Source organism: Melanerpes formicivorus, unplaced genomic scaffold (genome assembly GCF_026170545.1).
Source record: "Melanerpes formicivorus ecotype bairdi unplaced genomic scaffold, bMelFor1.0.p_v2 SCAF_16, whole genome shotgun sequence".
Taxonomy (NCBI): Eukaryota; Metazoa; Chordata; class Aves; order Piciformes; family Picidae; genus Melanerpes; species Melanerpes formicivorus.
Genome location: NW_027142368.1, coordinates 1,478,304 through 1,501,747, shown reverse-complemented (window position 1 = coordinate 1,501,747; position 23,444 = coordinate 1,478,304). Strand labels below are relative to the sequence as shown.

The 23,444-nt window shown below is 52.3% G+C and overlaps 1 protein-coding gene across 1 annotated transcript in view; it reads right to left on the bottom strand.

Moving 5' to 3' along the window:
* LOC137446155 (mucin-5AC-like) overlaps positions 1-23,444 on the bottom strand; it is a 66,925-nt gene that overhangs the window by 5,689 nt on the left and 37,792 nt on the right. Inside the window, 9 exon segments of the mRNA XM_068148544.1 lie at positions 213-335; positions 1,941-1,984; positions 3,787-3,961; positions 4,971-5,203; positions 7,793-7,930; positions 8,356-18,159; positions 19,033-20,988; positions 23,089-23,283; positions 23,376-23,419. Coding sequence (XP_068004645.1) covers positions 213-335; positions 1,941-1,984; positions 3,787-3,961; positions 4,971-5,203; positions 7,793-7,930; positions 8,356-18,159; positions 19,033-20,988; positions 23,089-23,283; positions 23,376-23,419 — 12,712 coding nt within the window.

The window sequence follows — 23,444 nt, the reverse complement described above, 5'->3', positions numbered from 1 at the left end:
GGTCTGATGCGCTACCAACTGAGCCACGACTCTTCAGTTTTGGCATTGCATGACACCATCACAATTTTCTGGCCCGTTCCCGGACCTTTCTGGTCCTCCTAGAGGACTCAGCTCTCTGTTGTTTTTGTTTTTCCTTCGAAGGCAGCAGCCTGGAAGCATGGCAGTCCTGCTGTCCTGGGGCCGGCTGGGCAGCCCGCAGCGCCTCGACTCACCGCCTGGCAGGACGTTTGGCACTGCAGGGCTTCACACTTCACTTTGTTTTCCCCAGTGGCTGTATCTTTCTCCGAACTGCAGGTGCATTTCTGACATGCATTGGTTTCTGTTGACATTCCAGCCTAGAAGACAGGGCCAGGAAAGAAAAATTTAAAAAAAAAAAAATCAACTCCAATGGCAACAATTTCTGTCTAGGACAGGCAGAGAGCCCAAAGCGTTGCTGAGGGGCGTTGACGCTGCTGAAGTGCAAGAGTGACTGAGCTGTTCAACACTCTTGGGGCAGAAAGTTGTTTGGGTTTGCATTTACAATTGTGGCAGTCCAGGAAGCACCCAATAAGCTGTCCTGGTTTGGATAGGGTAGGATAGAGTAGGGTAGGATAGGATAGGATAGGGTAGGGTAGGATAGGATAAGATAGGGTAGGGGAGGATAGGATAAGATAGGATAGGGGAGGATAGGATAGGATAGGATAGGATAGGATAGGATAGGATAGGATAGGATAGGATAGGATAGGATAGGGGAGGGGAGGGGAGGGGAGGGGAGGATAAAGTAGGGTAGGATAGGGTAGGGTAGGATAGAGTAGGGTAGGATAGAGTAGGGTAGGATAGAGCAGGGTAGGATAGGGTAGAGAGTAGGGTAGGGTAGGGTAGGATAGAGTAGGGGAGGATAGAGTAGAGTAGGATAGGGTAGGGTAGAATAGAGTAGGGTAGGATAGCATAGAGTAGGGTAGGATAGGATAGGGTAGGATAGAGTAGGATAGAGTAGGGTAGGATAGGATAGAGTAGGGTAGGATAGGATAGGATAGGATAGGATAGGATAGGGGAGGGGAGGGGAGGGGAGGGGAGGATAAAGTAGGGTAGGATAGGATAGGATAGGATAGGATAGGATAGGATAGGATAGGATAGGATAGGATAGGATAGGATAGAGTAAGGTAGGACAGAGTAGGGTAGGATAGGGTAGGATAGAGTAGAGTAGGGTAGGATAGAGTAGAGTAGGGTAGGATAGAGTAGAGTAGGGGAGGATAGGATAGGATAAAGTAGGGGAGGATAGAGTAGGGTAGGATAGGGTAGAGTAGGGTAGGATAGCATAGGAATAGAAAGAAATAGAAATAGAAATAATAGAAATAAATAGAAATAGAAATAGAAAAGCATAGAATAGACCAGACCAGGTTGGAAAAGGTCTGAGACCAGACAGAATGATTGACAAATGGAGACTGAATTAATTGGGGAGAGATGTAAGTAGATGTATATAAGCAGAGGCACACATGGATTTTAGCCCTTCTGAAATGCATCCCCCAAAGGCTGCAGTGCTCCATTCTTTCATTCTTATTTTTTTCTTTCCTTTTTTTCTTTCTTTTTCTTTTTCCCCCCCCAAAGATTTAGCTATCAGTTGAAGCAAAAATCCTAGTTTTTGTTTCTGAGGATTCTCTGAGCTTATTTCAGAGTGGTGGAGTTTGGGCTAGTCATCATCTCACTTGGAAAATTCATTAATGCCAGAAGGGGAAAGAAAGTACATCACTAAAAATGGGGCACTCTCGGTTTATGCCACGTGTGGAGGAGCTCTTCTGTGACAGTTCTGCCTTTGACATTAGGAAAAAAAACAACCCACAACTTCCAATCAAAGGCTAGAGATAAAAACCCATGTGCTGGGAAAAGGAATGTGTTCAAAGGATTCTTTTGGTAGAGAAGGTGTCCATTTCCCTTCAGCACTGTAAGCATAACCTCCTCACCAGGTACACTGTGCCGTTGATCACGCAGGTATCAGGCATTCGTCCTGAAAAGCAAAGAAAAGGATGATTTTGGGGTAAACTGAAGTTGTGAGACTGCCTGAGAAGTCAGAATGTTGCCAAGTTTTGTTAGCAATGCAGAGGTTATGGAAAGCCTGAATTCAGACCCCTTACATGCTTAGGCCTCCTATTTACTATAGCCGGAGTTTCACTCCAGCTTCTGTTTTGAAATTAGCTTAGAAGAGTGGAGGAGGAACGGTTAAAAACTTGAGCTAGGCATGAAAAATCCCTTTCAATATCAGGTTCACTTCAAGTTAAATGAGTTGTTTCCTCTGGGAAGCCTAGAAACCCAGGAGCCTTCAAAGATGCCTTTGTTGCTGATCCTTGATCATAGTATCATATCATAGAATCAGTCAGGGTTGGAAGGGACCACAAGGATCAGCTAGTTCCAAGCCCCCTGCCATGGGCAGGGACACGCCACACTAGATCAGCCTGGCCAGAGCCTCAGCCAGCCTGATCTTAAACACCTCCAGGGACAGGGCCCCAACCACCTCCCTGGACAACCCATTCCAGGGCTTCACCACTCTCACGGTGAAGAACTTCCTCCTCACCTCCTGCCTGAATCTCCCCACCTCCAGCTTCATTCCATTCCCCCTAGCCCTATCACTACCTGATCACAGAGCCACAGAATTGTTTTGGTTGGAAAAGACCTTTCAGATCATCCATTCCAACCATTAAGGTCCCTACTAAACCATGTCCCTCAGCACCTCCCAGATGTCTTCCATGGAAGGTTGACCTCTGGGTGGATAAAAGGCTGTGGTCACAGAAATAATCAGACAACATGGCAGAGCCCATTTATGTCTGTCACAGAACTTGGCCATTCCTTTGTTTTGACCTTTCTGACTGAGGCCTGCTTTATGGCTACCTTTTTATTCTTGTGTATGAATACATGGGTATAAATGAATAAATAAGTAAATATACACACATTTTTGTCTGTCAACAAACATCTATAACTTGGATTTTTATATTTTCACATCACTCAGTGACAGTGTAGAAGATAATTGCTTTTCAGACATCAACAATGCAGGTACTGATCACAGCTGCCTTTGTTTTACTTGCTTTTGTGGTTAGCTGTTACATTTTCTGCTGGCTTATGGCTGTGCATCTTAATTTATTGTTGCAGATTCAATTGTATTCAGTATTCCTAAGGTTGGAAGAGACCTCAAAGATCATCGAGTCCAACCTGTCACCACCGACTTCATGACTAGAGTAGGGAGGACACTACTGCCCACTGCAGCCTTGAACTCACAATCTTCCCATTAAGGGTCTCATGTGCTGCCAACTGAGCCACTTACAGCCACTACACTACAATTTAGCTAAACTTGACATGCTTCAATGGCACATTAATAACATTGAAGAACATGCTTTAATAATCTTTATGCCTCCAGATACTGATAGTTGAGCTGCATGGACCACTTGAAGGTTCTAAGTATCACTTTCCTCTTCCATCCATTCCAATTCTCTCTTCATTGAAAATAATACTGTGGTTTTGCATTAGCTTCCAATGCCTTTTTAGCACCCCCCCCCCCCCCCCCCCCCCAAAGATGAATTTTCAGTGAGCCTAAACAATTTCAGGAAGGTTTTGCTGCTGGTGTGGTACATGAGACTTGCATTTGCGGAAGGGGAAGTGCAGCCTGGTATTCCATCCCTGGAGGTGTTCAAGAGGGGATTAGACGTGGCACTTGGTGCCATGGTTTAGGCATGAGGTCTGTGGTGACAGGTGATGATCTTTGAGGTCTCTTCCAGCCTTGGTGATTCTGTGATCTCTAGATGCTTTGTGAATACTTACGGCATTCGTAGGTAGAACAGCATGGCTCTGTTTCTGAGAGCACAGGCACGGAAATAAATCCTGGGTCACACGTTTGATTCTGGTTGGTTTGGCATGGCAGTGGCTGGCATTTTGTGGTGGCAGTGCTGGGGTCACAGACACACTGCTGGCATTTACTTATCCAGGTCTCTCCAAGCTGCAAGTACATTAAAAGGATTTATTTGTAAACACTTTCTCATCCTGGTGGCTCTCTTTCAAGTTGAGATAGACTCAAAATGAGTAGGAAGTTCAGACTGGAGTGTTCTTAGAATCATAGAATAATAGACCTCTAAGATCTGGAGAAGAGGAGGCTCAGGGGAGACTTTACTGCGCTCTATGGCTACCTGAAAGGTGGTTGTAGCCAGGTGGGGGTTGGTCTCTTCTCCCAAGCAAGCAGTGACAGAATGAGAAGACACAGTCTCAAGCTGTGCCAGGGGAGGTTTAGGATGTGAGGAAGAAATTATTCACAGAAAGAGTGGTTTGCCATTGGAATGTGCTGTCCAGGGAAGTGGTGGACTCACTGTCCCTGGAATTGTTTAAAATAAGGCTGGATGAGACACTTGGTGCCATGGTTTAGTTGATTAGATGGTGTTGGGTGATAGGTTGGACTCGATGATCTCAAAGGCTTTTGCCAACCTGGTTAATTCTGTGATTATGTGATCATTGAGTCCAACCATCAAGCTAACACCACCATACCCACTGAACCACATCCCAAAGTGCCATGTATACATGGCTTTTGAACACCTCCAGCCTGTTCCAATGCCTGTCCACCTTTTCAGTAAAGATATTTTGCCTAATACCCAACTTAAACCTCCCCTAGCTCAACTTGAGGCCATTTCCAATCATTCTATCACTTGATAATAGGGAGAACAGACCAATGCCCACCTCACTGCAACCTCCTTTCAGGGAGTTGTAGAGAGTGAGAAGTTCTTACTGTGTGTTTGTAGGCCTCAAGGCAAGCTGAAAGCAACCACAGAATTTTCTTCTGTGTGGAAAGGAGAGTTGAAGGTGATGCCAGGCAGAAGACTTGTGCACTATGGGGTCATTTGTGATACGACCAACTCTGTTACTCAGACCCATACAAGGTGATTGGAGTTGGCTGTTAGAGGTCAGGAACAGGGCTGGGTTTGTGGTGGTGGTGTATCAAAGAATAACAAGGGAAGCACCTGTCGTGAAGGAGTGACGTCAGTACAGTTGGTGGGGAGCGGTGTTGTGGATGGTGGGGCAGAAGAAGGCAGGCTTGTGGATGAGGAGGCTTGTGTGCTAGCTCTTGAAGTTGCTGGAGTGGCAGAAGTTGGGGAATAACATGCACCCTGGAAGGCCTCAATTTCACATTCCTTGCTGCAGAGTGCATAAAAGTTGCAGCCAGCCTTGTCTGTCCTGTTGTAGACCATGTCCCCTGGAGAGCAAAAATACAAGGAGGAATTAAAAGACTGATGAAAGTACTTGGGTGTCTTCATTTAAAGAGTGGACAGAAATCATGTTACTCCCCAAAGGAAGTAAAATAAAGAGCCTCTCGCTGAATTGGGAGAGAAATACAGAATTATGTTCAAAAATATACAGGAAAACACAGAACATGTGAATCCTTAGGGCTGCCCAGGGAGGTGGTGGAGTCACCATCTCTGGAGGTGTTTAAGAAGAGACTGGATGGGGTGCTTGGTGCCATGGTTTAGTTGATTAGATGGTGTTGGCTGATAGGTTGGACTTGATGATCTCAAAGTTCTTTTCCAACCTGGTTAATTCTATTCTGTTCTGTTCTATTCTATTCTGTTCTATTTTGTTCTATTCGGTTTTGTTCTATTTTGTTCTGTTCTATTTTGTTCTGTTCTGTTCTGTGGTGTTGGGTGACAGGTTGGACTTGATGACCTCAAAGGTCTTTTCCAACCTGGTTAATCCTATCCTATCCTATCCTATCCTATCCTATCCTATCCTATCCTATCCTATCCTATCCTATCCTATCCTATCCTATCCTATCCTATCCTATCCTATCCTATCCTACCCTATCCTATCTAGTGCATATACAGGATACTTGAAAAACCCCAAATACTTTTCCCCAACCAGACTAACTGCAAGTCCCATTGCTCCTTTTCACCACCCCCTGCCCCCTCACTGCCTCCCTTCCATTAGGCCCAAGCAGGCCATAACTGCGCAGGAGAAAATTAGTTAGGCCTCTTGTTACAGCGTGCTCCAAACCCCCCTTCCCTCACCTCCATCAGTGGAGGTTTGAATGGGGAAGGACAAAGGTGCAAAATTGCCTTCCAAGGTGGGAAATTGCCTTCCCCTTGCCCTGGGGCCAGGTAAAGGTCGCCTGTTCTTCCCACCGGGGCAGAGGTCCCTCATAGGTCCCATGGGGGAAGTCCGATGGGATTGGGAACTGTGATTAGCAGCGTGCTTTGCACCTGGGATACATTGGCCCTGGACACATTGTCTAGGAATGCCTTAAACAGAGTAACCAGGAAGCAGTTGGGGTTCGCTCTCATCTTCCACTCACTCATTCTCCGCTTGCTCTGATTTTCCGCTCGCATTTTGGCTCATCTCGGACTCGCTCTGCAGTCGTGGTGAAATTGGAGAAGCCAGCGCTGGGACCTGGCTTCTTCCTGGACCTGCCTGCTCTGGGGTCCTGCTCCCTGCCTGCTGCTGTAGTGACCCTGCCTGCCGTGAAACTGCAGCTTTCCTTGCACTGTTCAGACAGAGCTGCTGCAGGAGTTTCCCCCCGCGGCAGCCGCGTCTAAAAACACTTTGATTCTGGCAGGTCCCTTTCCCTTTGGATTTGTGCCACGTTATCCACAGACTGGATTATAAACCCTGCAGCTCTGGAGCCTGTCACTGAAGAGAGACCTAGGGACTCTCTCGAAATCCCTGCTCCCTCCTGGTGAATACAACCAACATTCTCATACTTTCCCTAAGGTCCTGGCTTGCCTCCAATTTTATAAGCAGGGTGAAGCTATTTTGTGGCTTAGCCTTTTCCATTTTCTGAAGCCTCTAAATTGTACTAAAGCTGCCCATAAGCATCCTGGTAGAACTCATGACCAAACAGAACCTGTAAATGCTTTAATCAGTGCTGTGCATGATTTTGGGGTGGGGGTTTTGGGGAAAATAAAGCTAACTCTATTTTCATCATTCCTGCCTCGTTAATTAATCCCGAATCAAACCACCTCTGGAGGCCACAAGCAGGCCTGACATGCTCCCTCATTGTTACCCAGATAAAGACTCCCTGAAGAGAGCCAAAATGAGAGAGAAAAGAGAGTGAGTTGGCCTTGCTGCCAACTTATAAAGAGATAGCACAACTATGGCATTGAATAACAACATTACAATTTCTCAGTCCATCCCTGGACCTTTCTGGTTCTTTTGGAGGACTCAACTCTGTGTTTTTTCCTTAAAGGCCTCAAAGTGCCACATTAGGGGGAAAAAATAAAATAACCAAGAAAACACTGGGAAAATATAAAGTAGATAAGAAGGGCAACAAAGCTGGGGAGGGGTTTGGAGCACAGCCCTGTGAGGAGAGGCTGAGGGAGCTGGGGTTGCTTAGCCTGGAGAAGAGGAGGCTCAGGGGAGACCTTCTTTCTCTCTCCAACTCCCTGAAGGGAGGTTGTAGCCAGATGGGGGTTGGTCTCTTCTCCCAGGCAACCAGCAAGAGGACACAGTCTCAAGCTGCACCAGGGAAGATTTAGGCTGCATGTTAGGAAGAAATTCTTCATAGAGAGATTGGTCATTGTAATGTGCTGCCCAGGGAGGTGGTGGAGTCATCCTCACTGGAGGTGTTTAGGAAGAGCCTGGATGAGGCACTTGGTGCCATGGTTTAGTTGATCAGATGGTGCTGGGTGATAGGTTGGACTCCATGATCTCTGAGGTCTTTTCCAATCTGGTTCATTCTATGCTAGTCTATTCTACTTTTGGATGGTTTTGAGGGGTCATCTTGAAGTGAATGGAGTATTGAGGGCTTGGATTGCTGGTGGGCATCTGTACAACCATAAGCTGAGGCACTTACCAGGAGAAAATAGGTTGTCAAAGACATGACAAAAGCAGGGGGTTGTTCTGCTTGCTTCTGTCGTGAGAGGCGTGCTGGGGGAAGAGCTTATGATTGTAGCAATTCTGGTGGTAGCATGTGAGGTACCAGCTGTAGATACTGTGGAGCATAAGACACACATTAATTTGCAGCGCAGGATATTGATCTCATAACTTGAGATTTTAGAGACTGCTCTTCAATGTTCTGGCCAATCAAGCCAACAATGTTGTGGCCTTCAACTGTTTGAGCTAATGCTGGGTGGAGACTGTGGGAATCTTTAAGCTGTGCACTATCAGGTGGGAATGGCAAATATAAGAACATAAAGATCTAATGTCTTCCAACATTTCAAAGTCATCACTGTCTGCCTCTAGCTCAGGATAAGAAATGCCAAGCTTGGAGTTCCATTCACATGCTTGGATGGGACAGAAAGGAAAAGTGGGGTCTCTCTGCTGGGAACAATAGGACAGATAGTGGAGTAAGGAAGAAAACAATGACACCAAGGTTCTTCTGCTGTGTAACCTTTACAGACACAGACAAGGACCTACCTGGCTTGGTTGTGGAAAACGTTTTTCCTTCCCCTGGAGAAGTGGTTGTGTATGATGTAGGACCTTCACTGGGCCAAGTGGATGCCTGTCCTGGAGCATTGGTTGTTCTGCCAGTGCTCCAAGTGGATGTTTGTCCTGGAGCAGAGGTGGTTCTGCCAGTGGTCCAAGTGGATGTTTGTCCTGGAGCAGAGGTGGTTCTGCCAGTGGTCCAAGTGGATGTTTGTCCTGGAGCAGAGGTGGTTCTGCCAGTGCTCCAAGTGGACGTTTGTTCTGGAGCAAAGGTGGTGCTGACAGTGGTCCAAGTGGATGTTTGTCCTGGAGCAAAGGTGGTGCTGACAGTGGTCCCAAGGAAGGTGGTGCCTTCTGTTGGCAGAATGGAAGTGGTGAGACCTGTGATGCCAGCTGTGGTTGCCAATTTTCCTCCAGAGACCGCAGAGGTGGTCGTGCCTGATGTAGAACCCTGAGCGGGCAAAGTGGATGCCTGTCCTGGGGCAGAGGTGGTTCTGCTGGTGGTCTTGATGAAAGTGGTGCCTTCACTTGGGACAGTGGTAGTAGTAGGACCTGTGGTGCCAGCTGTGGTTACTGTTTCCTCACCAGGGCCAGTAGTGGTGGTGGTTGGTGATGCACGACCCTGAGTGGGCCCAGTGGAAGCTTTTCCTGGAGCAGAGGTGGTTGCAGATGTTGTGGTTCCCTCAGTGGTAGTGGAGGTGCTGGAGCTGGTGGTGGCTGAGCCAGGAAAACTGATGGAGGTGGTGCCTTCTATTGTTGGCAGAGTGGTAGTGGTGAGAACTGTGGTGCCAGCTGAGGTGGTGGTCATTCCTTTCTGGGGAAGAGTAGCAGGAGCAGCTGTTGGTGCTTGAGTTTGGGTTGCTATGGTGTGGGCTCCTGCAGGCTTGGTGGTGGAGGCTGCTGAGGTGCCATAGGAAGCTGTTGTGGGCTTGAGGACAGTGGTTCCTTCTGTTGGAGAAAGAGATGTGTTGGCTGTGCTGGTCCTGCTGGTGGAGCCTTCTGTTGTTTGGGCAGCAGTAGCTGGGCCAGCTGTGGTGCCAGCTGTGGTCACTGTCTGTTCTCCTTGGGTAGCAGTGGTGGTGGTTGGTGAAGTATGACCCTGAGTGGGCGCAGTGGATGCCTCTCCTGGAGCAGAGGTGGTTGCAGATGTTGTGGTGCTTGCCTCAGAGGAAGTGGAGGTGCTGGAGCCACTGCTGGGTGTGGTTGTTGCAGGTGGTGTAGTGGTTGTGCTGTAAGTAGCTGCTGTGGTTTGGCAGTGTGTGCGGTCACAGCACAGCACCTGCACCTCGTAGTCGAAGCACAGAGGGTACTTCTTGACCTGCTCCTCGTTTTTGCACACCAGCCCAGTGTCAACACTGCACTCAACTACCTGTCCCAGCAGCTCCAGACTCCTGGTGGGGTAATCCTTAGCACGGCACGTGATGTTTTCTGGCCTTTCACAGAGAGCGAAGCCAGCAGCTCGGATATTCTCATAGGTCTCCTCGTCTCCATCTTGGCTTCCAGGGCTGGGCGTATCCACGTTAAACCACTGTGTCCAGGCACAGCGTGGCTGGCAGCCAGTAGTGCTCCCCAAGGTGGTGGTAATGGGGGTGGCTGACTTAGGCACTGGTGTTGTGGTTGTGATGATGGTTGTTCCTTCTTGTGGAGAAGTAGATGGGCTGGCTGTGCTGGTCCTGCTGGTGGAGCCTTCTGTTGTTTGGGCAGCAGTAGCTGGGCCAGCTGTGGTGCCAGCTGTGGTCAGGGTTTGCTCTCCAGTGCCAGTAGTGGTGGTGGTTGGTGATGTACGACCCTGAGTGGGCGCAGTGGATGCCTCTCCTGGAGCAGAGGTGGTTGCAGATGTTGTGGTGCTTGCCTCAGAGGAAGTGGAGGTGCTGGAGCTGGTGGTGGCTGAGCCAGGCAGAGTTGTGGACTTGAGGACAGTGGTTCGTAGCTTAGGAGGTGGAGATGTCTTGGCTGTGCTGGCCCTGCTGGTGGAGCCTTCTGTTGTTTGGGCAGCAGTAGCTGGGCCAGCTGTGGTGCCAGCTGTGGTCAGGGTTTGCTCTCCAGTGCCAGTAGTGGTGGTGGTTGGTGATGTACGACCCTGAGTGGGCGCAGTGGATGCCTCTCCTGGAGCAGAGGTGGTTGCAGATGTTGTGGTGCTTGCCTCAGAGGAAGTGGAGGTGCTGGAGCTGGTGGTGGCTGAGCCAGGCAGAGTTGTGGACTTGAGGACAGTGGTTCGTAGCTTAGGAGGTGGAGATGTCTTGGCTGTGCTGGCCCTGCTGGTGGAGCCTTCTGTTGTTTGGGCAGCAGTAGCCAGGCCAGCTGTGGTGCCAGCTGTGGTCAGGGTTTGCTCTCCAGTGCCAGTAGTGGTGGTGGTTGGTGATGTACGACCCTGAGTGGGCGCAGTGGATGCCTCTCCTGGAGCAGAGGTGGTTGCAGATGTTGTGGTGCTTGCCTCAGAGGAAGTGGAGGTGCTGGAGCTGGTGGTGGCTGAGCCAGGCAGAGTTGTGGACTTGAGGACAGTGGTTCGTATCTTAGGAGGTGGAGATGTCTTGGCTGTGCTGGCCCTGCTGGTGGAGCCTTCTGTTGTTTGGGCAGCAGTAGCCAGGCCAGCTGTGGTGCCAGCTGTGGTCACTGTCTGTTCTCCTTGGGTAGCAGTGGTGGTGGTTGGTGATGCATGACCCTGAGTGGGCGCAGTGGATGCCTCTCCTGGAGCAGAGGTGGTTGCAGATGTTGTGGTGCTTGCCTCAGAGGAAGTGGAGGTGCTGAAGCTGGTGGTGGCTGAGCCAGGCAGAGTTGTGGACTTGAGGACAGTGGTTCGTATCCTAGGAGGTGGAGATGTCTTGGCTGTGCTGGCCCTGCTGGTGGAGCCTTCTGTTGTTTGGGCAGCAGTAGCTGGGCCAGCTGTGGTGCCAGCTGTGGTCAGGGTTTGCTCTCCAGTGCCAGTAGTGGTGGTGGTTGGTGATGCATGGCCCTGAGTGGGCGCAGTGGATGCCTCTCCTGGAGCAGAGGTGGTTGCAGATGTTGTGGTGCTTGCCTCAGAGGAAGTGGAGGTGCTGGAGCTGGTGGTGGCTGAGCCAGTAACACTTGTGGACTTGAGGACAGTGGTTCGTATCTTAGCAGGTGGAGATGTCTTGGCTGTGCTGGCCCTGCTGGTGGAGCCTTCTGTTGTTTGGGCAGCAGTAGCTGGGCTAGCTGTGGTGCCAGCTGTGGTCGCTGTCTGTTCTCCTTGGGTAGCAGTGGTGGTGGTTGGTGATGCATGGCCCTGAGTGGGCGCAGTGGATGCCTCTCCTGGAGCAGAGGTGGTTGCAGATGTTGTGGTGCTAGCCTCAGAGGAAGTGGAGGTGCTGGAGCTGGTGGTGGCTGAGCCAGGCAGAGTTGTGGACTTGAGGACAGTGGTTCGTAGCTTAGGAGGTGGAGATGTCTTGGCTGTGCTGGCCCTGCTGGTGGAGCCTTCTGTTGTTTGGGCAGCAGTAGCCAGGCCAGATGTGGTGCCAGCTGTGGTCAGGGTTTGCTCTCCAGTGCCAGTAGTGGTGGTGGTTGGTGATGTACGACCCTGAGTGGGCGCAGTGGATGCCTCTCCTGGAGCAGAGGTGGTTGCAGATGTTGTGGTGCTTGCCTCAGAGGAAGTGGAGGTGCTGGAGCTGGTGGTGGCTGAGCCAGGCAGAGTTGTGGACTTGAGGACAGTGGTTCGTATCCTAGGAGGTGGAGATGTGTTGGCTGTGCTGACCCTGCTAGTGGAGCCTTCTGTTGTTTGGGCAGCAGTAGCCAGGCCAGCTGTGGTGCCAGCTGTGGTCAGGGTTTGCTCTCCAGTGCCAGTAGTGGTGGTGGTTGGTGATGTACGACCCTGAGTGGGCGCAGTGGATGCCTCTCCTGGAGCAGAGGTGGTTGCAGATGTTGTGGTGCTTGCCTCAGAGGAAGTGGAGGTGCTGGAGCTGGTGGTGGCTGAGCCAGGCAGAGTTGTGGACTTGAGGACAGTGGTTCGTAGCTTAGGAGGTGGAGATGTCTTGGCTGTGCTGGCCCTGCTGGTGGAGCCTTCTGTTGTTTGGGCAGCAGTAGCCAGGCCAGATGTGGTGCCAGCTGTGGTCACTGTCTGTTCTCCTTGGGTAGCAGTGGTGGTGGTTGGTGATGCATGACCCTGAGTGGGCGCAGTGGATGCCTCTCCTGGAGCAGAGGTGGTTGCAGATGTTGTGGTGCTTGCCTCAGAGGAAGTGGAGGTGCTGGAGCTGGTGGTGGCTGAGCCAGTAACACTTGTGGACTTGAGGACAGTGGTTCGTATCCTAGGAGGTGGAGATGTCTTGGCTGTGCTGGCCCTGCTGGTGGAGACTTCTGTTGTTTGGGCAGCAGTAGCCAGGCCAGATGTGGTGCCAGCTGTGGTCACTGTCTGTTCTCCTTGGGTAGCAGTGGTGGTGGTTGGTGATGCATGGCCCTGAGTGGGCGCAGTGGATGCCTCTCCTGGAGCAGAGGTGGTTGCAGATGTTGTGGTGCTTGCCTCAGAGGAAGTGGAGGTGCTGGAGCTGGTGGTGGCTGAGCCAGGCAGAGTTGTGGACTTGAGGACAGTGGTTCGTATCCTAGGAGGTGGAGATGTCTTGGCTGTGCTGGCCCTGCTGGTGGAGCCTTCTGTTGTTTGGGCAGCAGTAGCCAGGCCAGATGTGGTGCCAGCTGTGGTCAGGGTTTGCTCTCCAGTGCCAGTAGTGGTGGTGGTTGGTGATGTACGACCCTGAGTGGGCGCAGTGGATGCCTCTCCTGGAGCAGAGGTGGTTGCAGATGTTGTGGTGCTTGCCTCAGAGGAAGTGGAGGTGCTGGAGCTGGTGGTGGCTGAGCCAGCAACACTTGTGGACTTGAGGACAGTGGTTAGTATCTTAGCAGGTGGAGATGTCTTGGCTGTGCTGGCCCTGCTGGTGGAGCCTTCTGTTGTTTGGGCAGCAGTAGCTGGGCTAGCTGTGGTGCCAGCTGTGGTCACTGTCTGTTCTCCTTGGGTAGCAGTGGTGGTGGTTGGTGATGCATGGCCCTGAGTGGGCGCAGTGGATGCCTCTCCTGGAGCAGAGGTGGTTGCAGATGTTGTGGTGCTTGCCTCAGAGGAAGTGGAGGTGCTGGAGCTGGTGGTGGCTGAGCCAGGCAGAGTTGTGGACTTGAGGACAGTGGTTCGTATCCCAGGAGGTGGAGATGTCTTGGCTGTGCTGGCCCTGCTGGTGGAGCCTTCTGTTGTTTGGGCAGCAGTAGCCAGGCCAGATGTGGTGCCAGCTGTGGTCAGGGTTTGCTCTCCAGTGCCAGTAGTGGTGGTGGTTGGTGATGTACGACCCTGAGTGGGCGCAGTGGATGCCTCTCCTGGAGCAGAGGTGGTTGCAGATGTTGTGGTGCTTGCCTCAGAGGAAGTGGAGGTGCTGGAGCTGGTGGTGGCTGAGCCAGGCAGAGTTGTGGACTTGAGGACAGTGGTTCGTAGCTTAGGAGGTGGAGATGTCTTGGCTGTGCTGGCCCTGCTGGTGGAGCCTTCTGTTGTTTGGGCAGCAGTAGCTGGGCTAGCTGTGGTGCCAGCTGTGGTCACTGTCTGTTCTCCTTGGGTAGCAGTGGTGGTGGTTGGTGATGCATGGCCCTGAGTGGGCGCAGTGGATGCCTCTCCTGGAGCAGAGGTGGTTGCAGATGTTGTGGTGCTTGCCTCAGAGGAAGTGGAGGTGCTGGAGCTGGTGGTGGCTGAGCCAGGCAGAGTTGTGGACTTGAGGACAGTGGTTCGTATCTTAGGAGGTGGAGATGTCTTGGCTGTGCTGGCCCTGCTGGTGGAGCCTTCTGTTGTTTGGGCAGCAGTAGCCGGGCCAGCTGTGGTGCCAGCTGTGGTCAGGGTTTGCTCTCCAGTGCCAGTAGTGGTGGTGGTTGGTGATGTACGACCCTGAGTGGGCGCAGTGGATGCCTCTCCTGGAGCAGAGGTGGTTGCAGATGTTGTGGTGCTTGCCTCAGAGGAAGTGGAGGTGCTGGAGCTGGTGGTGGCTGAGCCAGGCAGAGTTGTGGACTTGAGGACAGTGGTTCGTAGCTTAGGAGGTGGAGATGTCTTGGCTGTGCTGGCCCTGCTGGTGGAGCCTTCTGTTGTTTGGGCAGCAGTAGCCAGGCCAGATGTGGTGCCAGCTGTGGTCACTGTCTGTTCTCCTTGGGTAGCAGTGGTGGTGGTTGGTGATGCATGGCCCTGAGTGGGCGCAGTGGATGCCTCTCCTGGAGCAGAGGTGGTTGCAGATGTTGTGGTGCTAGCCTCAGAGGAAGTGGAGGTGCTGGAGCTGGTGGTGGCTGAGCCAGGCAGAGTTGTGGACTTGAGGACAGTGGTTCGTATCCCAGGAGGTGGAGATGTCTTGGCTGTGCTGGCCCTGCTGGTGGAGCCTTCTGTTGTTTGGGCAGCAGTAGCCAGGCCAGCTGTGGTGCCAGCTGTGGTCAGGGTTTGCTCTCCAGTGCCAGTAGTGGTGGTGGTTGGTGATGTACGACCCTGAGTGGGCGCAGTGGATGCCTCTCCTGGAGCAGAGGTGGTTGCAGATGTTGTGGTGCTTGCCTCAGAGGAAGTGGAGGTGCTGGAGCTGGTGGTGGCTGAGCCAGGCAGAGTTGTGGACTTGAGGACAGTGGTTCGTAGCTTAGGAGGTGGAGATGTCTTGGCTGTGCTGGCCCTGCTGGTGGAGCCTTCTGTTGTTTGGGCAGCAGTAGCTGGGCCAGCTGTGGTGCCAGCTGTGGTCGCTGTCTGTTCTCCTTGGGTAGCAGTGGTGGTGGTTGGTGATGCATGGCCCTGAGTGGGCGCAGTGGATGCCTCTCCTGGAGCAGAGGTGGTTGCAGATGTTGTGGTGCTAGCCTCAGAGGAAGTGGAGGTGCTGGAGCTGGTGGTGGCTGAGCCAGGCAGAGTTGTGGACTTGAGGACAGTGGTTCGTAGCTTAGGAGGTGGAGATGTCTTGGCTGTGCTGGCCCTGCTGGTGGAGCCTTCTGTTGTTTGGGCAGCAGTAGCCAGGCCAGCTGTGGTGCCAGCTGTGGTCAGGGTTTGCTCTCCAGTGCCAGTAGTGGTGGTGGTTGGTGATGTACGACCCTGAGTGGGCGCAGTGGATGCCTCTCCTGGAGCAGAGGTGGTTGCAGATGTTGTGGTGCTTGCCTCAGAGGAAGTGGAGGTGCTGGAGCTGGTGGTGGCTGAGCCAGGCAGAGTTGTGGACTTGAGGACAGTGGTTCGTATCCTAGGAGGTGGAGATGTGTTGGCTGTGCTGACCCTGCTAGTGGAGCCTTCTGTTGTTTGGGCAGCAGTAGCCAGGCCAGCTGTGGTGCCAGCTGTGGTCAGGGTTTGCTCTCCAGTGCCAGTAGTGGTGGTGGTTGGTGATGTACGACCCTCAGTGGGCGCAGTGGATGCCTCTCTTGGAGCAAAGGTGGTTGCAGATGTTGTGGTGCTAGCCTCAGAGGAAGTGGAGGTGCTGGAGCTGGTGGTGGCTGAGCCAGGCAGAGTTGTGGACTTGAGGACAGTGGTTCGTAGCTTAGGAGGTGGAGATGTCTTGGCTGTGCTGGCCCTGCTGGTGGAGCCTTCTGTTGTTTGGGCAGCAGTAGCCAGGCCAGATGTGGTGCCAGCTGTGGTCACTGTCTGTTCTCCTTGGGTAGCAGTGGTGGTGGTTGGTGATGTACGACCCTGAGTGGGCGCAGTGGATGCCTCTCCTGGAGCAGAGGTGGTTGCAGATGTTGTGGTGCTTGCCTCAGAGGAAGTGGAGGTGCTGGAGCTGGTGGTGGCTGAGCCAGTAACACTTGTGGACTTGAGGACAGTGGTTCGTATCCTAGGAGGTGGAGATGTCTTGGCTGTGCTGGCCCTGCTGGTGGAGCCTTCTGTTGTTTGGGCAGCAGTAGCCAGGCCAGATGTGGTGCCAGCTGTGGTCACTGTCTGTTCTCCTTGGGTAGCAGTGGTGGTGGTTGGTGATGTACGACCCTGAGTGGGCGCAGTGGATGCCTCTCCTGGAGCAGAGGTGGTTGCAGATGTTGTGGTGCTTGCCTCAGAGGAAGTGGAGGTGCTGGAGCTGGTGGTGGCTGAGCCAGGCAGAGTTGTGGACTTGAGGACAGTGGTTCGTATCCTAGGAGGTGGAGATGTCTTGGCTGTGCTGGCCCTGCTGGTGGAGCCTTCTGTTGTTTGGGCAGCAGTAGCTGGGCCAGCTGTGGTGCCAGCTGTGGTCAGGGTTTGCTCTCCAGTGCCAGTAGTGGTGGTGGTTGGTGATGTACGACCCTGAGTGGGCGCAGTGGATGCCTCTCCTGGAGCAGAGGTGGTTGCAGATGTTGTGGTGCTTGCCTCAGAGGAAGTGGAGGTGCTGGAGCTGGTGGTGGCTGAGCCAGCAACACTTGTGGACTTGAGGACAGTGGTTAGTATCTTAGCAGGTGGAGATGTCTTGGCTGTGCTGGCCCTGCTGGTGGAGCCTTCTGTTGTTTGGGCAGCAGTAGCTGGGCTAGCTGTGGTGCCAGCTGTGGTCACTGTCTGTTCTCCTTGGGTAGCAGTGGTGGTGGTTGGTGATGCATGGCCCTGAGTGGGCGCAGTGGATGCCTCTCCTGGAGCAGAGGTGGTTGCAGATGTTGTGGTGCTTGCCTCAGAGGAAGTGGAGGTGCTGGAGCTGGTGGTGGCTGAGCCAGGCAGAGTTGTGGACTTGAGGACAGTGGTTCGTATCCCAGGAGGTGGAGATGTGTTGGCTGTGCTGGCCCTGCTGGTGGAGCCTTCTGTTGTTTGGGCAGCAGTAGCCAGGCCAGATGTGGTGCCAGCTGTGGTCAGGGTTTGCTCTCCAGTGCCAGTAGTGGTGGTGGTTGGTGATGTACGACCCTGAGTGGGCGCAGTGGATGCCTCTCCTGGAGCAGAGGTGGTTGCAGATGTTGTGGTGCTTGCCTCAGAGGAAGTGGAGGTGCTGGAGCTGGTGGTGGCTGAGCCAGCAACACTTGTGGACTTGAGGACAGTGGTTAGTATCTTAGCAGGTGGAGATGTCTTGGCTGTGCTGGCCCTGCTGGTGGAGCCTTCTGTTGTTTGGGCAGCAGTAGCTGGGCTAGCTGTGGTGCCAGCTGTGGTCACTGTCTGTTCTCCTTGGGTAGCAGTGGTGGTGGTTGGTGATGCATGGCCCTGAGTGGGCGCAGTGGATGCCTCTCCTGGAGCAGAGGTGGTTGCAGATGTTGTGGTGCTTGCCTCAGAGGAAGTGGAGGTGCTGGAGCTGGTGGTGGCTGAGCCAGGCAGAGTTGTGGACTTGAGGACAGTGGTTCGTATCCCAGGAGGTGGAGATGTGTTGGCTGTGCTGGCCCTGCTGGTGGAGCCTTCTGTTGTTTGGGCAGCAGTAGCCAGGCCAGATGTGGTGCCAGCTGTGGTCAGGGTTTGCTCTCCAGTGCCAGTAGTGGTGGTGGTTGGTGATGTACGACCCTGAGTGGGCGCAGTGGATGCCTCTCCTGGAGCAGAGGTGGTTGCAGATGTTGTGGTGCTTGCCTCAGAGGAAGTGGAGGTGCTGGAGCTGGTGGTGGCTGAGCCAGGCAGAGTTGTGGACTTGAGGACAGTGGTTCGTAGCTTAGGAGGTGGAGATGTGTTGGCTGTGCTGGCCCTGCTGGTGGAGCCTTCTGTTGTTTGGGCAGCAGTAGCCAGGCCAGATGTGGTGCCAGCTGTGGTCACTGTCTGTTCTCCTTGGGTAGCAGTGGTGGTGGTTGGTGATGTACGACCCTGAGTGGGCGCAGTGGATGCCTCTCCTGGAGCAGAGGTGGTTGCAGATGTTGTGGTGCTTGCCTCAGAGGAAGTGGAGGTGCTGGAGCTGGTGGTGGCTGAGCCAGGCAGAGTTGTGGACTTGAGGACAGTGGTTCGTAGCTTAGGAGGTGGAGATGTCTTGGCTGTGCTGGCCCTGCTGGTGGAGCCTTCTGTTGTTTGGGCAGCAGTAGCTGGGCCAGCTGTGGTGCCAGCTGTGGTCAGGGTTTGCTCTCCAGTGCCAGTAGTGGTGGTGGTTGGTGATGTACGACCCTGAGTGGGCGCAGTGGATGCCTCTCCTGGAGCAGAGGTGGTTGCAGATGTTGTGGTGCTTGCCTCAGAGGAAGTGGAGGTGCTGGAGCTGGTGGTGGCTGAGCCAGGCAGAGTTGTGGACTTGAGGACAGTGGTTCGTATCCCAGGAGGTGGAGATGTGTTGGCTGTGCTGGCCCTGCTGGTGGAGCCTTCTGTTGTTTGGGCAGCAGTAGCCAGGCCAGCTGTGGTGCCAGCTGTGGTCAGGGTTTGCTCTCCAGTGCCAGTAGTGGTGGTGGTTGGTGATGTACGACCCTGAGTGGGCGCAGTGGATGCCTCTCCTGGAGCAGAGGTGGTTGCAGATGTTGTGGTGCTTGCCTCAGAGGAAGTGGAGGTGCTGGAGCTGGTGGTGGCTGAGCCAGTAACACTTGTGGACTTGAGGACAGTGGTTAGTATCTTAGCAGGTGGAGATGTCTTGGCTGTGCTGGCCCTGCTGGTGGAGCCTTCTGTTGTTTGGGCAGCAGTAGCTGGGCTAGCTGTGGTGCCAGCTGTGGTCAGTGTCTGTTCTCCTTGGGTAGCAGTGGTGGTGGTTGGTGATGCATGGCCCTGAGTGGGCGCAGTGGATGCCTCTCCTGGAGCAGAGGTGGTTGCAGATGTTGTGGTGCTTGCCTCAGAGGAAGTGGAGGTGCTGGAGCTGGTGGTGGCTGAGCCAGGCAGAGTTGTGGACTTGAGGACAGTGGTTCGTATCCTAGGAGGTGGAGATGTCTTGGCTGTGCTGGCCCTGCTGGTGGAGCCTTCTGTTGTTTGGGCAGCAGTAGCCAGGCCAGATGTGGTGCCAGCTGTGGTCAGGGTTTGCTCTCCAGTGCCAGTAGTGGTGGTGGTTGGTGATGTACGACCCTGAGTGGGCGCAGTGGATGCCTCTCCTGGAGCAGAGGTGGTTGCAGATGTTGTGGTGCTTGCCTCAGAGGAAGTGGAGGTGCTGGAGCTGGTGGTGGCTGAGCCAGGCAGAGTTGTGGACTTGAGGACAGTGGTTCGTAGCTTAGGAGGTGGAGATGTCTTGGCTGTGCTGGCCCTGCTGGTGGAGCCTTCTGTTGTTTGGGCAGCAGTAGCCAGGCCAGATGTGGTGCCAGCTGTGGTCACTGTCTGTTCTCCTTGGGTAGCAGTGGTGGTGGTTGGTGATGTACGACCCTGAGTGGGCGCAGTGGATGCCTCTCCTGGAGCAGAGGTGGTTGCAGATGTTGTGGTGCTAGCCTCAGAGGAAGTGGAGGTGCTGGAGCTGGTGGTGGCTGAGCCAGGCAGAGTTGTGGACTTGAGGACAGTGGTTCGTATCCCAGGAGGTGGAGATGTGTTGGCTGTGCTGGCCCTGCTGGTGGAGCCTTCTGTTGTTTGGGCAGCAGTAGCCAGGCCAGCTGTGGTGCCAGCTGTGGTCAGGGTTTGCTCTCCAGTGCCAGTAGTGGTGGTGGTTGGTGATGTACGACCCTGAGTGGGCGCAGTGGATGCCTCTCCTGGAGCAGAGGTGGTTGCAGATGTTGTGGTGCTTGCCTCAGAGGAAGTGGAGGTGCTGGAGCTGGTGGTGGCTGAGCCAGGCAGAGTTGTGGACTTGAGGACAGTGGTTCGTAGCTTAGGAGGTGGAGATGTCTTGGCTGTGCTGGCCCTGCTGGTGGAGCCTTCTGTTGTTTGGGCAGCAGTAGCTGGGCCAGCTGTGGTGCCAGCTGTGGTCAGGGTTTGCTCTCCAGTGCCAGTAGTGGTGGTGGTTGGTGATGTACGACCCTGAGTGGGCGCAGTGGATGCCTCTCCTGGAGCAGAGGTGGTTGCAGATGTTGTGGTGCTTGCCTCAGAGGAAGTGGAGGTGCTGGAGCTGGTGGTGGCTGAGCCAGTAACACTTGTGGACTTGAGGACAGTGGTTAGTATCTTAGCAGGTGGAGATGTCTTGGCTGTGCTGGCCCTGCTGGTGGAGCCTTCTGTTGTTTGGGCAGCAGTAGCTGGGCTAGCTGTGGTGCCAGCTGTGGTCAGGGTTTGCTCTCCAGTGCCAGTAGTGGTGGTGGTTGGTGATGTACGACCCTGAGTGGGCGCAGTGGATGCCTCTCCTGGAGCAGAGGTGGTTGCAGATGTTGTGGTGCTTGCCTCAGAGGAAGTGGAGGTGCTGGTTCTGCTCACTCTGGTTGGTGCTGGTATGGTGGTTGTGGTGGTTGTTCCTTCTTTTGGAGGTAGAGATATGTTGGAGGTGCTGCTACTGCTGCTTGTGGTTGCAGTCACAGTAGAGCCTTTTGTTGTTTGGGCTTGTTTTGTCCCGGTCGGTGTTGTGGATGGTGTGGACTGCAGAGCAGCAGTTGTTGTAGCTTCCCGTGTGGTTTCTGGGGTTGTGGTTTTTATCTCTGAACAGGGGATGTACGTGCAGCACAAAACTCTGATTTCATAATTGTAGCACTTCTGAGGCTCTTGGTCTGTGTTGTTGCATATCAGCCCTCGACTTTCACTGCACTCCACCGTCTGGTTCAGAGCACTTATGTCTTTATCAGGGTAGTCTGTGGCCCTGCATTGCACAGAAGTTGGATTTTTACACACGCTGTATCCTTTAGCTTTCAGCTTCTCAAACGTTTCATCATCTCCCCCATCGGCTGTGTCTCCAGGCTGCGTGGAGTCGTACCACTGGGACCAGGTGCAGACATTCTTCACACAGACGGTCGTCACTGGTGTGGTGGTTGTCATCACTAGGATTAAAAGGAAGAGATGTTAAGTCTTGTCTGCTCTCATTAAAGAAATAGCCAGGGGGAAACTACTCCTCAGCCATACATGTTCATGTTGTTTGCAAGACTGTTGCTGGAGTTTGGTTTTAATCCACTTGCACTGACAGCCTTGAATGTCATTTCCAAGGTAGATTTCAATCTCATGTCTCTTTTGTTTTCCTGTTGATCCTTTGGGATGCTCATTTGAAAACTATTAGTTAAATAAAGGTAATGTAACATGGGTTGGACTCGATAATCTCAAAGGCCTCTTCCAACCTGGTTAATTCTATTCTATTCTATTCTACTCCTATTCTATTCTACTGCTATTCTATTCTGTTCTGTTCTGTTCTGCTCTACTCTACTCTACTCTACTCTACTCTATTCTTTTATATGGAATGAGATACATCAGCTAATGGTATCTCACAATTGCTATGCTGTAAGCAAGATGTGGTTTTGTTCTCCTTGGTGCTGTCTCCCTGTTTGCCTCCTCCCTGGAGGTGTTCCAGGCCAGGTTGGACAAAGCCTTGAGTAACCTGGGCTAGTGGGAGGTGTCCCTGCCCAAAGCAGGGCAGTTGGAACTGGATGATCTTTAAGGCTCCTTCCAACCCAACCCATTCTATGCTTCTATGATCCTTGTACTTATTTGCAGTCAACTGCATGACCACAGAAGCTTTAAAATATTTGCAGAAGTTAATGACTTCTCTACTTAGTTTAACATTATAACGTACAGATAAACATATAAAATGCAAATATATTGCATTTCATGTGTCTATATATTTATATTACAGATTTAGAAAGAATTTGTATTTAGAACATTTTAATGTTCTAACATGTAATACATTTGTAATTCTTTACATGTATTAATATTTTAGAGTTATCTATTTATATGATGTCTATTTATGAATATTTTCTATTTAGAATATTTTAATAAGAGCCATTCTGTCATCTTCTCTATTTTTTAACACCCACCCCCCCCGCTCTGGAAAAACCATGGTGAAACACAGAGACAGACTTTGTAAGAAACTCCTTGATTATTGTTGTGACTGGAATGGAATGGAATGGAGTGGAACGGAATTAACCAGGTTGGAAAAGAGCTTTGAGATCATTGAGCCCAACCTCTCACCCAACACCATCTGATCAATTAAACCATGGCACCAAGTGCCTCATCCAATCTCTTCTGAAACACCTCCAGTGATGGTGACTCTATCACCTGCCGGGCAGCACATTCCAGTGGCCAATCTCTCTTTCTGGGAAGAACTTCCTCCTAACATCCAGCCTAAACCTCCCCTGGTGCAGCTTGAGACTGTTTTGGTGGGTTAACACCCATTCTGAAAACAAAAGGGGGAAGGGCTTGCAAGCGCTTTGCCCTCCCTGCAGGGCGTTTCCCCCCTTGAAACTGAGTCTGTTCCACTGCCCCCTCCCTGCTCAGCTAGGGTATAAAAGGGAAGGCATTGGGGTCATTAGTTCTCCTTTTGGCTCCTGCCTCTCCTGGATGAGAGCTACTGCAGATGCCTTCCTGCTCTTCTTCCACATGATCCTTCTCCCTGCTGCCTCTGTGCCTCTTCAGAGAGAGACTGGTTTTGTATTCTTGTTTCTTTCCCCCCTCCCATCCATCCTTGTTCCTTGCCCTTGTGAGCCTTACCTGTTATTGTTATATATATATTGTTTAAAGAAAACTCTTTACCTCTCTACTTCCAGGCCAACTCCAAATTATTGCTTGGTGTATTTGCTCCTTGCCTTTCCTTTTTTCCCCCTCTCTGTTGGGAGGGAGGAGGCAGGGAGCAGGGGAGAGATTCTCAGCCTTGCCCCCATCTGAGCTCTTAACTCCCAGTTAAGGCTCAAACCACTACAACTGTGTCCTCTTGTTCTGGTGCTGGTTGCCTGGGAGAAGAGACCAACCCCCACCTGGCTACAACCTCTCTTCAGGGAGTTGTAGACAGCAAGAAGGTCTTTAGCAACTGAAGCTACCAGATGAATTGGTGGCTCCAGCAGAAGCCATTCAGAGAGGTCAAGACCCTGTCCTTCAGGCAGTTTTCAGTCCCTTCCTGACACTTCCCAGTTTTTTGAAGGAGCAGTCATGCCTACCTGAAGCAGCAGTTGTGGGCTGAGTGGTACTGAATGTGAATGGGGTTGTCGTGGCGATGCCACATTTGGACACATCTCTGTTTATCGTGCCGTTGGTGTCACATGTTGCACTCAAGCACCATCCTGTCCCATCTGTGGTGTTGTAGATGAGCTCCCCATATGTATAACTCTTCTCTTCATAAATGCAGTTGCATGCTGTAATACACAAGAAGGTTTGTGGTCAGGTGTCTGTGAAAAGGCAACATCCAGTATCTCATCTTTTTAGCAGCTCTTCTTCGCTGCCTTACCTTTTTCATCAAACTTGCACTGTATACCCTCTGAGGCACACTCACTGAAACAAAAAACATAAAAGCACA